This window comes from Peromyscus leucopus, chromosome 14 (assembly GCF_004664715.2).
Source record: "Peromyscus leucopus breed LL Stock chromosome 14, UCI_PerLeu_2.1, whole genome shotgun sequence".
Lineage (NCBI taxonomy): Eukaryota > Metazoa > Chordata > Mammalia > Rodentia > Cricetidae > Peromyscus > Peromyscus leucopus.
In genome coordinates this window covers 37,653,108-37,666,914 of record NC_051075.1, presented here as the reverse complement: position 1 = coordinate 37,666,914, position 13,807 = coordinate 37,653,108, and the positions used below count along the sequence as shown (strand labels likewise).

Genomic DNA, 13,807 nt, shown 5'->3' with positions numbered 1-13,807 from the left:
AGACAGACTTAGGTTTGCAAGACGGGATGCTTAGCTGGCTTTATAGGTCTGCCACTTCTCCCGTCCTCAATGGGTCTGTTCCCCGCCCCCCTCCCTCAAAAAAAAAGTGGCTTTAGAGTTTCTCCATGAAGATAATAAAAAGATCAGAAACCTGTTATCAGGAGTTGAGCAGAAAAGAGTCTGGCTGTACTCCCCAATGGGAAACTGATTTTAGCTCCAGGTTGAGTCAAATCGTGATTTTACTGAGGTCCTGCGGAGGCGTGGGTGGTGGGATGAAAGTGTCCCACTCACCTACCAAAGCTGTCCCCAGGTGGCTCGTTTCCCACTAGGAACTCACCCTCTCAGGACACATGAGCAAGCTGCATCTGAAAAAGTCAAGTAAGAGGTCCTCTCTGCCCTCTGGGGTTATTCAGTCCAAGGGCAGGCTGCTGCAGGCTGACGCTTCCACACTAAGGCTGTCATTTCTGGGCTGGGGGTGGGGTGGGGTAGTTCACGCTGTCTTTTATTCTATCATCGTTTGAGGGCTTCTCCCACAAGCATAACCCAGACTATTGGTACTCCTCAGCAGTGCGCTCTGCAGTCTACCTTTCCACCTTTCCTCATACTCATGGAAATGTCCACAAATGTAGATAAGTGTTAGCAAGGCTGTTATAGAGACTGCTCTGAAGCCCCTAAATTGATATTTAATGTAAGCCCCGTGTGAAGCTTCAAGCTTCATTAGGCACCAGCAACTTGCCTCTCAGGTAGGCGCTGCTCACAGCACACCCTCGTTGTGAGCCGCGGGTGAGGGCCCACATGGTCACAGGCCACAGCTGCTGTGCCTCCCCTTGCACAGAACGTATGAAAATAAACTTTGTTGGGGCTGGAGAGACGGCTCAGTGGGTAAAAGAACTGGCTGCTCTTCCAGAGGACCCAGGTTCAATTCCCAGCACCCACATGGCATCTCTCTGCTGTCTGTAACTCCAGTTCCAGGGGATCTGACACCCTCACACAGACAGAACACCAATGCATGTGAAATGAAATTTTAAAAAAAGAAAGAAAAAGGAAGGGAGGAAGGAAGAAAGAAAATAAACTTTGCTGTGAGGCAGTTTGGGTCACGCTTGGCTTTTGTTTCTGTTCTCTGTGTTCAAGCCCAACATGAATTGTAAACATATTCATCATTTCTAGCCCTTCCCCATCCCCTGAGCTTTTATCAGCCAATTTGATCCTTTCCTTCTGAAAGCAAAAATATCTAACCCAGCTGTTAAGCATGTCTTTCCTACCAAGTGTCCTTTACAAGGCAATAACGCCATTGTGTAGGGAAAGACTTCTGTGATGTCCGCAGCACTGAATATGGTCCTTCAGAAATTTCACTTGGAAAGCAAGACCGAGCACGTGCTAATTCACAGGGCAGGTAGAGCCCACCAGTGGCCGTGATGTGCCTGGCCTCTGATTTAGTGTGTTTATCTGGCGATGGATCCCTTGGGAGTCTGACCTCTCATCTCGGCCGGGATTGAAAGGAAAGTGGTGATTTTTCTTTTTTATGGGATCATTTTCACCCAAGTCAATTCAAGAGGACATTCTACTCTGAGTGAATCCCGGCCAACAAAAGGGCACATTCTTGGTCCCTGCCTAAGGTGCGACTAACGAGATGACGCTGTGCTTTACTTCGTTAGGAAACAGAAGTGAGATTTTAGGCTTTTAAGAGTACATTTTTATCCCCTTTAACAAATAGCTGCTGAGAGAACCTTGGGCTTTGAGCCCATGTTTCCTCATAGGTAGCTAGCAGGGGAAAGAAAACACACACACACACACATTTCAATTCTATTCTCCATTCTTCAGGCTCGGTAGGAAAGATTGTGTAATTAATACAACTGGGCCAGGGACACTTTGCTTTCTGCCCCAGTTGAAAAACAGGGAACACCTTGTTAACTGTTTTCCCCTTCAGGGAATGAATTGGGTCTAGTAAGATCTTTATCAACAACAAGGGGTTTTGAACAATTATTTCTTCAGCTGCAGACAATAATAATGTAAGTCAAAACCATTGGCTCACACGCTGCAGTGAAGTGAGAACCTGAGAGAAAAGTTAAATCCGACAGCCACATTGTCCCGAGGATGTGCAGGGGAGGCCAGGCTTTGGGTTGGGTCTGTGAGAGGCGAAGGTGGTGGTACTTGGTTAACTACACCCCAAAATCCCTAAAACAAAAAACTGATTTTGCTGTCTACATCAATGTGAACTGCCTCGGAAAGTCTGAAGTTGACTCTCTTTCTCTTATGTTCATCTCCATATATGCATAACGTGGTGGCAAAACTGAGTTATTTCCATTGTCCGGATCGGTGTTTAATTGTGGGACACACACATTTTTTAGTAGCTGAGAGAAGTTCTACTCAGATCTTTCATGGTGGAAACACACACATTATTTTTTCATTATCCCCATTATGTCCTTTGTCCTTCTTTGACAAAGCAAACAGTCTGCTCATTGATGCTGTTCATTCCCGACTAACGGATGACGTCCTCAGGACAGACGGTTTTGTTAATGACATTCCAGCCTTCCCCTTTAGGTTTCTTCAGTCCTATTAGGTCACATGGCTATTCCCATATGGGATGGTAGATCCCTTGACTGTGACCTAAGACTTCAGAAACCTCTTCAAAGCTAGCAAGACAACATTTGTTCTTACAAGCCTTGCAGACCTTGGTGCCCTGGTCGGTCTTCCTCAATTACATCGAGAGGGTGTCTGTCTCTTCAAGTCCATTTCTGATCCACCACCTTCCAGATCAGTCATCTCTGATACTCTGTTTTTTAAACTGGAAACGTAAGACAGACAGCAAACCAAGATCAAACTAACAAGGATCGATACTCAATAGTAACCACTCCCATCCAAACCATTAAGTATCTTCCACAGGCAAAAGTTTTGCTTGCTACCTATTCAGCAACTATAATGAGTAGAAGTGTGAAAACGGCCTGTTCTACTCAATGAGACCCTGTCTTAGTGGTAGTGTTTGTCTAAACTTAGGGTCGATCCTCAGAGCCTCCAAAAGAGATGGGGAGACTTTTTCAGGACTTAAAATCCACTCACCCCCAGCCTTGCTGAGGGAAGAGGCTTTCTACACTCTTTTCTTTGCATTGGCAGCACTTGAAGGCTTTTTGGCAGTGCGCTAGGACTCACGTGGATGTGTGTGCATTTAAAAACCATGCATTAATTCCCGTTATCCCCAGCTTTTGCAGCGTTTAATTGCCTTCTGAGATGAAGGCACCAATTTGCATTCCAGTCCAGCAGCTCCTCCCTGAGTTCAAAACAGAGAGCCTGGAAGCTGGGCTGTTAGGTTCTGCACTGCCTTAGCCTTCAACGATGGCAGAATGGGAAATGAGCCCCCGTCCCAAGAAGTGCGTCCCTACAGAAAGAAACAAAAGCCAGACACCCCCCACCCCAGCACATTCAGCTTCCAATATCCAGCTCAGAGTGCAGCTTTCCCAACATTTAAGACTAACCAAACACACCATAGCTACTGTGCTTTCAATCATGTGCATGCTCCCTAAACATTTCTGGTTCTCTTCAGAGACACCCCATGCTTTGCTAGACGTATTCTCCCTTTAAAAGAGACACTTGATCTCAGCCTTCTGCGGAGCTTTGTCAGCCTAGGAAATTGTATTGCTCTTCCGCTGGGCTTACAAGGCATTCCCTTTTCAAAATTAATGTGCTTCAGTCTCCCAGGCTGCAGAGATCAGCTCGGCAACCTCTGTCTCAGAAGAATAGCACCGTGTATGCCCATAATCATTTTAATTAGCCATACATTCTGTAGGGTGCAAAGGTCTTAGCTGAAGCAGATGGCTAGTGCGGGCCGTGGCTGGCCTATTGTGGGCAGGGGGCATGCAGTCCGAAGGCTGCAGATGCTGGCCCCACTTTGGGCCTAGAAACCGGGGATCCAAGAGACCCCGGCCATCTGCTCGGTAGTCCCCCAAAGCAGATGTCCCTCCGAAGAAAGCATTCCTGAAATTGGTGCGGCCTGGGTGGCTGATGTGTGCAGGGTACCTCAGCCATCGGTAAAGCAATCCAGCTGGCCACAATGGCCAGTGTGACATTAAAATGTGTGACCCTTGGGATGGGTGCAAGGGCATCCTTTGTCTAACTGAGGAGGGTGAGGTCCACTTTCCGTAGCAGCCATTTGGGGGCCAGGCAACCTCTCACCCCATCTCCTGCATCTTCTCTGTAAATAAGGAATCGCAAGGTAGCGCCTGTCAGCCGTACCAATCCAGGGGCCTCTGTGGACAGGAAGGTCCCAGGGGGAGGGTCTCTTCCCAAGTTGACTTCCGGTTGATTGCTCCATCACAATTACCAGGCCAAACCTGTAGCTCCTCATCCCCGGTCTTCTTAAGGCATAACTGACAACAATTGTTTTCTTTATGGTCACGCAGATGTTTTATATCCGAGGATATTTTGTTAGGTGTATACAGTGTGGACTGAATGAGTCAAGCCGTTTTACCTGTTAGAACTGTAGTTGCTAATCTCTTCTCTTTATTCCTAAAGCTGACGTTGGACTGTCTGCTGTTTTTTTCTGTCTTCCTGTTGAGCATCCAAGCAGCAAGTAGAAGAACCACTAGCTACTTACTCCATTCCGTTAATAGTAGGACCTCGCAAGCCAGCGCTTAGTCCTTGGCACTGTCCAGGGCTTTCCAGTATGAGGCATGGCTTCCCTCACAGGGAAGAGTTGCTATGCTCTTACGCATGGGGAAACTGAGGCATGAAGAGGTTAAGTGATTTGACCGAAGTACCCACACTGCTAAAGGGCAATGAACCCCGGCGGTCCAGCCATCTCTAAGGCACACTCACACCTCCGTGTCCCACTCACAGGGCTGAGTACCATCCCAGCTTTGAAGGTGAAATAAGTTCCTGAGCAGTGACGGGGGTGACAGAGAACCCAGTCTCTGCCCAGCCCCTCTTGTCCGCTGCATGGCTTTGCTTCCCAAGTCCTGAGTATCCAAGGTGCATGGAATGATGTTTATATGCTCTGACACCCGCCCCCTCACCCGTGTCTACATGCTCTGACACCCGCCCCCTCACCCCGTGTTTACATGTTCTGACACCCGCCCCCTCATCCCGTGTTTACATGCTCTGACACCCGCCCCCTCACCCGTGTCTACATGCTCTGACACCCGCCCCCTCACCCGTGTTTACATGTTCTGACACCCGCCCCCTCACCCCGTGTTTACATGTTCTGACACCCGCCCCCTCACCCCGTGTCTACATGCTCTGACACCCGCCCCTCACCCCGTGTTTACATGCTCTGACACCCGTCCCTCACCCCGTGTTTACATGTTCTGACACCCGTCCCCTCACCCCGTGTTTACATGTTCTGACACCCGCCCCCTCACCCCGTGTTTACATGTTCTGACACCCGTCCCCTCACCCCGTGTTTACATGTTCTGACACCCGCCCCCTCACCCCGTGTTTACATGCTCTGACACCCGCCCCTTTGTCCAGGGTTTTAATGCACCCACCCACTCAGAGGACCCCTGTGGCTTCCCAGGGATGAATGGCAAAGTGAATTTTCTGGTGAATTCAGCACCCTGATAGCATTCCACCAGCCTTGGTGCCTCCCTGCTCCTGCTCTCAGGGACCTTCCTGATTATCCTTTCCAGTGCTCGGGATGGACCTGTGTCTAGAGGCCACCTGCCAGCTCTCACTTCGCTGGGGTGACCATCAGCAAATAAAGGACCCTGTTCCACAGTGATGCCTCCTTTTATTGGTGCTGTTTCGGTAGCTGAATGATCTAATCCCCCAACCTTCTAAACTGCCCCCCCCCCCCGCCCCAGCTTTTTAATTGGACTCACTGGCTCCAGGCACTAAGAATGAAAATAAATGAGGTGTGAATGAATTGAATCTTCCCTTATCCACCCCTCCCCCTCAAATTGCAATTTAATAACAAACATTCAGCTTTCATGTGCTACCCTCCCTCCTAAAGGAACATACCCTTTAGATTAGGGAGATACAGAGCTCCGGTCTCTGGCAGAGGTGATCTTGGAATGAGATGGAGCCGTTAGGGTGAATTTGCTGCCTCCCCCAGGATGACCCCCTCCCCCTCGCACCTTCAGAGCTTCGTACCAAAGACCATGGGAGAATGCTGGGGAGACTGTCACCCAGAGTTCAGGTCTACTTGTTATCCTTACCCTGCCCGCCCTTCATCTTCAGATTACGAGAAACCATCCCTGCTAAGTGATGCCTGGGGTTTAAAAGCCGTGGCTGGGCTGGGCTGCCCATTCATTCTCTACTAACACATACTGTACGTAATAGTGGGTTTCATTCGGACATTTGCATACATGTATACAAAGTGTATTGATTATATTCTCTTCCTCACCAGCCCCTCTTCTACTTTTTTGGTGGTTCTCTGTGTTTAATTCAGGTTGCTTATAGAAGGAGTTATTTATGGGAACATGGGCACTGACCAGTGGCTAGCTCTGCCACTAAAGAAAATGTCTTTCCCATCTCCAGCACCCATTAACTGCCTGCAAAGTCTCAGGGAGGGGTGAAGCCTTGTGATCCCCTCCCTCCTCCATGACAGAATGCTGAAGGTCTCAACACCGGTCTTGTGGAGGTAATCTGACATGCCGTGCCCATGGCACGGCCAGTGTTGGGCTATCTCAGGGCCTGCACTCTGGGATGGTTGCTGTCCCCACAGCGGGTCCCATGCTCTGCTGAGCTCAGGAGGCATTGGTAGCGTTGGCCTGCCCGAGCCACCCTGGCTTCCCTCCAAGCCCACAGCCACCACAGGCTGTTGGAGGAGGTGAGTTCCTCAAGGGAGACAGCCCTGAGTCGCTGCGGTTATGGAGGACTCAAGGGCAGTGACGGGCACAGGGGGAGCTAGCTGTGCAGACCATTTCTAACAGTGGAGGAAGTCAGGGATTTTCCCCTATAGTCCCTCCACTAAAACATGTCTTGTTTTCATTATCTATTTCCTTCCAGTCTTTGTCTGGTAATATAAATATTTGCTGCTAGCAATAATCATAGTACAGATCGCATTTTTGTTATGCTCTTTCGTTTAACGTTTTCTAAAATATTTTCCCATGTTCCTACATGGGTTTTAATTGCTTTTATTGACCACATTATGTTGTGTCATTATAATTTATGCCCCATTGTTGATTATTTAAGTTGTTTTAAATACTTTATTGTCAGAAAAGTACCTTGAAAGACATATTTGTGCACGTGGCTTTTTCTTTCTGTTTTTTTTTTTTTTAATTTCCTGTAGATAACAAATGAAATTATCGGTCTGAAGAGTGTGAATATTTTTATTCTGATACATAAGGCCGTTTTAATTATGAAAGTAATAGTATCTGTGAACATTGCTGCCAGTCACACATGAACAAGCCTGCTTCAGACTATAGTCTTGGTGGGAGTGGGAGTATCGATTAAATACTTAGATAATTCACTAATAATGGTTCAGTGATGGCAATCACGAGCCCGGTTTTAGTTCCTGTGACCTTGTGTGGTGTTGAGGGAACCATCCCGTTGTGAGATGATGCTGAGGTGAGTTGTCATCTGTATCCTGTGCATCTCTGCTGGCACTCAGTGCTTAGAGGACTGTTCTTGCAGAGACTACCCCCCACCCCCACCCCCTACCCCGCTGTCAGTTCATTTCCCAGCATCCATGTCAGGCTGCTCACCACCGTCTATAACTCTAACTCCAGGAGATCTGACACCTTCTTCTGATATCACATGTGTCTATCCAACACACACACACACACGAACATATAATTTTTTAAAAATCCCTTTAAAAAAAAATGCACAGATACTTCCAGAGGCATACCCAAATGAATGATTCCATTTTGAATATAGAGGTGAAAAGAATTCCACAGATACCAATTTAATATGTATTGCATACACAGGTGTCCTCACAAAAATAACAAGATTTTAGAGTGCTTATGTGCCAGACACAGTGCTAAGCACTTGGCCCTTCCCTCAGTAAATTCACACTACTTTATTCCCATTTTACAGGTAGATAAACTAAGGCCAAATAGGTCAAGCAACTTACATAAATTAACCCCATAAGTAAGTTGGGATTCAATACAAGGCAGTCTAGCTCCAAATATGTTCAATAGTATAGGCAGAGTTTTCTTGTGCCAGCAACCACTCCCAAATAATCAATCAGAAACTTAATATTAATTGTAAATGCTTGGCCAATAGCTCAGGCTTGTTACTAGCTAACTCTTATATTTAAATTAATCCATATTTCTTTTTTATGCTTTGCCATGTGGCTTGGTACCTTTTCTCAGTATGGCATGCCCATCTTGCTTCTCTCTGCATCTGCTGTGACTCCTGACTCCACCTTTCTTCCTCCCAACAGTCTCAGTTTGGCTCTCCCACCTAACCTTATCCTGTTCAACTATTGACCAGTCAGCTTCTTTATTAAACCAATCACAGCAACATATATTCACAGAGTGTAAAGGAATATTCCACATAGTCACTTCCATGCTGGGCCTTCCAATGGTTATGGGTGAGAAATGGAGAAAGAAGTGAGCAGGCAGGGTCTATCCTGGATGGTAATGGACACATGGACACACCTACCCTGACTATAGATGTGTGAGACATTGGAAACTATGTGGGAGCGTCTTTGTTCTTGAGATGCTTCCCTCACTGTTTTAACACGCGTGGGGAAATCCATGAGCAAATGTGAGACATACCCCCCCCATCACCTTAGGGATTGTTGCCAAAGACTTTTTGACGTTGGGTGTTGCTGTTTTGCTTTTGTTCCGAGTTGCTGTATTCCTGCAGAAGCTCTTAGTGGTTTGAGCTCAGTGAAAACATTTTTTTCTACTACTTTTAAAGAGTCATGAACAACTTGTAGTTTAATAGTTTCATTTGGACCAATGAATGGTTCAGAGGTCATAGACTCCATTTCATATGTTCTAGGTGGATTTAATGGGTTTGATTTTAGGGTACTCAGATGTTGAATAATGAATTTGCATAATTTCAGGTGCCAAAGTAGGGTGGCATTTGACTCAATCTGGTGGCAGGTAGGATGCTTTTTATTAGTGGGCCTCTATTGATTTGAAGTTTTATATATAGTAACAGTCTAATTCTGATCAGAAACAATAACAGGAAATCCATGGAGGACTGTTGACGGCTGCTCCCTCCCTGCTTCCAGGCCGCACACATCTACAAGCTTAGAGCTCCATCTTTATCTAGAAGTGTAGGCAAATGAGCTGATGAAATTATAACCAAAAGAAAACAAGGAGAAATCACCTGGGCCCCAACAGTTCATCCCGGCGATTCCTCGTCCATTAGTCACTTTTAGTTGTGATCTGAACGGGCTGCAGATAACTCAGCCATCTTGAGACATGGCCTTTGGCAGTCTTCAGTTCAGCAAAAATATTCTGTTTGGGGATTTCACTTTGAGGTTTCAGTTTAGCTGAGGCCATGGCATCTTTAGAGTCCCTGTGAAATTAGGAGCTGTGAATCTTAGTAGACACTTGTCCCTCAGTACAGAGGCGATAACTACCATGAGTGTAATAGTCAATATTGTCAACTTGATGGGCTCTAGAATCCCTCAGAGACAGGGATTATCTAGATTAGGTTAGTTACAGTGGGGAGATCCACATTAACTCTGGGTAGTGCCATTCTGTGAGCTGGGGGCCCAGACTGGACGGAAAGGAAGGACGTGGCATGAACAGAAGCCTCCATTGCGCTCTGCTTCCTGATGGGGGACACGGTGCGTCCCCTGTGCTGTCTCCTGTGTCATACACTTCCTTCCATGACTGACTGTGTCCCCTGGAACTGTAAGTTGAGACAAACCCTTCTATCCTTCAGTTGATTCCATCAGGTAACTAAGATGTTGAGTGAGTGTGGAGAATGGAGTAGACCTGTTGGAGCAGTTGCCTGAAAGAACGTTTAAGTCACGTCAACTCCAACTACTGAAAGGCAATGTTTGATGTAAGCATTTTTGCGCGACGCACCATCTGCCGTGAGGAATCCAGGCTCTGCAGACAGGAGTTAATCAGGCCCATCTTCCTGCTGTGTTTATTTCAGAAGTCTTAGGAATCAACTAGCACCATGCAGTTCCACCACCCCAGAGAACAGATTGGTCATTTGGTATAAACGGCAACGTTATGCACAAAATCGAATCTAGTTTTCTTCCCCTTTTAATTGTTTAATTTATTTTTTGACTAGTGTACAAAGAAACAGGTTTCATTCATATACGTCATTCATTATGCTTTGTTCTTATTTGCCTTCCTCACTCTCTTTCCAAATAGTCCAGTTTCCCTGTGGCGCTTATAAAGCCCAGGCTTATGCAAAACTCCCAGGGCCTTTTTTTTTTTTAAGATTGATTTATTTATTTATTTATTTATTTATTTATTTATTTATTTATTTATTATGCATACAGTATCCTGCCCAAGTGTATGCCTGCCAGCCAGAAGAGGGCACCAGGTCTCATTACAGATGGTTGTGAGCCACCATGTGGTTGCTGGGACTCGAACTCAGGACCTCTGGAAGAGCAGCCAGTGCTCTTAACCTGAGCCATCTCTCCAGCCCCTCCCAGGACCTTTACTTCTGCCTCCTGAGTGCTAGTATTTATAGGTATGAGCCAGCACATCTGTGGATTACAGTTGTTTGCTAAGATAGCAACCTGGTTCTGAAAAGATAAGGCCTCTTTTCTCAGCAGGATTTCCCTCACTGTTGTATGACCTTCCTATGGGATGCCAGCAACAGGGAGCTTACTCGAGACCATTTGCACTGAGGAACTACATGTTATAACTGGTCCAGGGAAGACTGACACAGAACTTGGCTGGTGGAGCAGGGGCTGGATTTGTTCCTGGCTTGGGATGAGCAGGTGGTTACCAGTACCAAATCCACATGCTCTGACCTTGGAGGAGGCTCACTCGAGCCTTAGCACGATAAGGAGGCTATAGGTGGTCTAGTTCAGGTAAATTCCATCCTGCTCAGTGTCATTCACTACTAGCTTTCCGGTCCAGCTGTGTGGACTGCATCTGATCTGCTCTCAGAGGCAAGCACACCAGACTCGTTCTTACTTCAGCAAATATTAACAGTTCCTCCTGTTCACTTTGCTCTCTGTGGTCCAGATGACCCTCAGGGCTCAGTTTAGCCCTTGCTGCTTTTTAGGAAATCCACCCTCATCTTCCGAGTCTGATGTATCTTACTCAGGAACCATCACATCTTACTTCCTCTTTTGCTGGTCCCTGTGTCTTTATTAGCATATGTACTTTCGGAGATTATAATATAATTACATTTCTCCCTTCCCTTTTCTCGCCCCAAGCCTCCCCATTATACCGTACCTCCTTGCTCTCTAATTCATGCATCGTCTCTTTCCTCCATTAACTGTTGTTCCATGCATATGTTGATATTTATATATAGATATTCCTAAATATAACCTGCTCGGTCTACAGGCCGTTACTCATATGTCTGTCTTCCAGGCTGAGCAGTTGGTGTTAGGTTGTGTGCTCTTCCCTGGGAAAGACTTGTTTCTTCTGCACTCAGCATTCTGCAGTTGCTTGCAATTCTTTGTGTAGGGTGGAGGCCCCGCCCACTTTCGCATGCCCATTAGTGCCCTCCTTCCTGCTCTCGTGTTTAGGCTGTCGTGTTGGCGGGACTCAGTGGGTGTAGCTTCTGATGCCACAGTCAACTCCCTGATGCTCTGGCTCCCACAGTCTGTCTGCCATGTATGTACCTTTTCGGACAACAACAAATGTACCTCTCCCATATATGTACCTTTTCAGACCACAAATAGGTGTGTTCTGCTCTTAGTTGTAATCCCGAGACAAAGCCTGAAGATGAGCACTCGGTATGCACTGACTGAAGAGCAAATTTATAAATGTGGCCAAACCTTTGCCGATGCGTGAACTCTGGATGTTTGTTTGGGGCTGGCTCAATGGGTTGTAATGGGTTCTGTGGGTGAAGAAGTAACCTTGAAAATGACAGGTCCCTAGTGACCTGCAGACAGGGCTTGGTGCTGGTGCTACTGAAGTCCGCCAAGAACAGTCCATTTCAAGAGGTTTCAACCTCTTGATTGGTTGTCTGGTGAACTGAGGAGCCCATAGGGACGCAAAGGCTAAAGTCGCGTGACTAGCCCACAGGGTGACTTTAGAGCCAGAGGGTCTAGAAGCTGGGTTCCAATGCGTGCTAATCACTAATCGTCTCTTACCTTCTCCAGCGCTGGAAGACGCAACGCAGTGAGGAGTATGAAGCCGAAGGTAAGACAGCGCACTGGGGTGGGGCAGGGTTAGGGGTGGGCTGGGCTGGGGCGGGGCGGGGCGGGGGCGGGGCTGCTGAGGCGGGAAGGCCCAGGCTGCTATGGCTAAGGCTCTTTGCACCCACTTTCCTGCTTCTTGCCCTGGAAGCTAGCTGGGCATTAACATTTGGACCAACAGCAACAGGGAAAAACAAACAGAAAACATTTCCCAGTGACACTTTCTACTCTGCAAATCCTAGCTATCAGTATTGTGTGAAAGATGACTTCTTAGGGTTTCTGTTGCTGTGAAGAGACACTAGGACCACGGTAACTCTTGTAAAGGAAAGCATTTAATTGAGGTGGTGGCCTACAGTCCAGAGGTTTAGTCCATTATCATCATAGCGGGAAGCATGGTGGCGTGCAGGCAGACATGGTGCTGGAGAGGTAGCTGAGAGTTCTACCCCCGGATCTGCAGGCAGCAGGAATAGAGAGTGACCTTCTGAGGCCTTACAGCCTGCCTGCCTAGTGATGCACCTCCTCCAACAAAGCCACGCCCACTCCAACAAGGCCGCGCCTCCTAATAGTGCCACTCCCTATGAGCCTATGTGGGGAGGCATTTTCATTCAAATCTAATATGTAGCATCCCACTTACAGACCAGTTATTCTCTATTCAGACTCGCAAAGGAATCTGTGAATATCCCCAATGTAAATAGCCTACTCAGTACATCTTTTGCAAGTGTCCCGTATTTACCATACACTTGATGCGGAACACATTAATCCTGTGGCCACCAGATGGCACTGTGGTTCAGCTACAGGACCCCTCAGCTTGGCTTTTAGGCTTAACCCCACATGAGCTGTGGTTAAGTGTGATTAAAACAACGTGTTCTCTGGCTTTCCGACTTGGACTAACAGGACAGTAATGGGTTTAATTTCTGTGAATAAATAGCAGGAATGACACAAAGTACTCCTTTCAGTCCTCCATGGTTCTTCCAGATACATAAAATATGCCCATAATTATCCCATGTCTAAGCGATGACTTCATGGGCTATCACACATTTACATTGTCAGTTTAGAAGCAGGATGGTTCATACAGGATAAAATAGTCTTGATGTTTCAATAAGCAGTTGGACCCTGTCTTCAAACAGATCTTATCCTTCATCTACAGATGACTAACACACTTGCAGCTTGCCACGTTTTCTTTCAAGTTTCATTCTTGGGTTTCTGTGGGTCAGGAAGATTTGGAGAGTAGATGAACCTTAAGAGGCCCATTATAATTGTTTCCTTCCCAGGAAAAGACGCTGTGATGCTTAGACCAGGAAGAAAACAGAAATAAAAAATGTGGACGCCTCAGTTGAGACGATTGACCTTGTGTCTCTTCATGAGAGATAATGTTCCTTTCTCACGGGTGACTGTCCCAGAGCAAAAGTGCTGCCGATTTACAATGGGACGTCGAGACCAAATCAAAGCGGGGTCAATATTTATAGTTGTCTCATACAATGTATATTTTGGGCCAGAGAGATGGTTTAGTGGTTAAAAATACTAATTGCTCTTTCAGAGGACCCAGATTCGATTCCATCTGGCAGCTCACAACCGTTTGTAACTCCGGTTCCACCGTGAGCACCGTATGCATGTGGTACACAGACATACATG

General features: G+C 46.8%; 1 protein-coding gene across 1 annotated transcript in view; it reads left to right on the top strand.

Moving 5' to 3' along the window:
* Window positions 1-13,807, top strand: part of Nin (ninein) — a 105,850-nt gene that overhangs the window by 38,487 nt on the left and 53,556 nt on the right. The window contains 1 exon segment of the mRNA XM_028858613.2: window positions 12,140-12,179. Coding sequence (XP_028714446.1) covers window positions 12,140-12,179 — 40 coding nt within the window.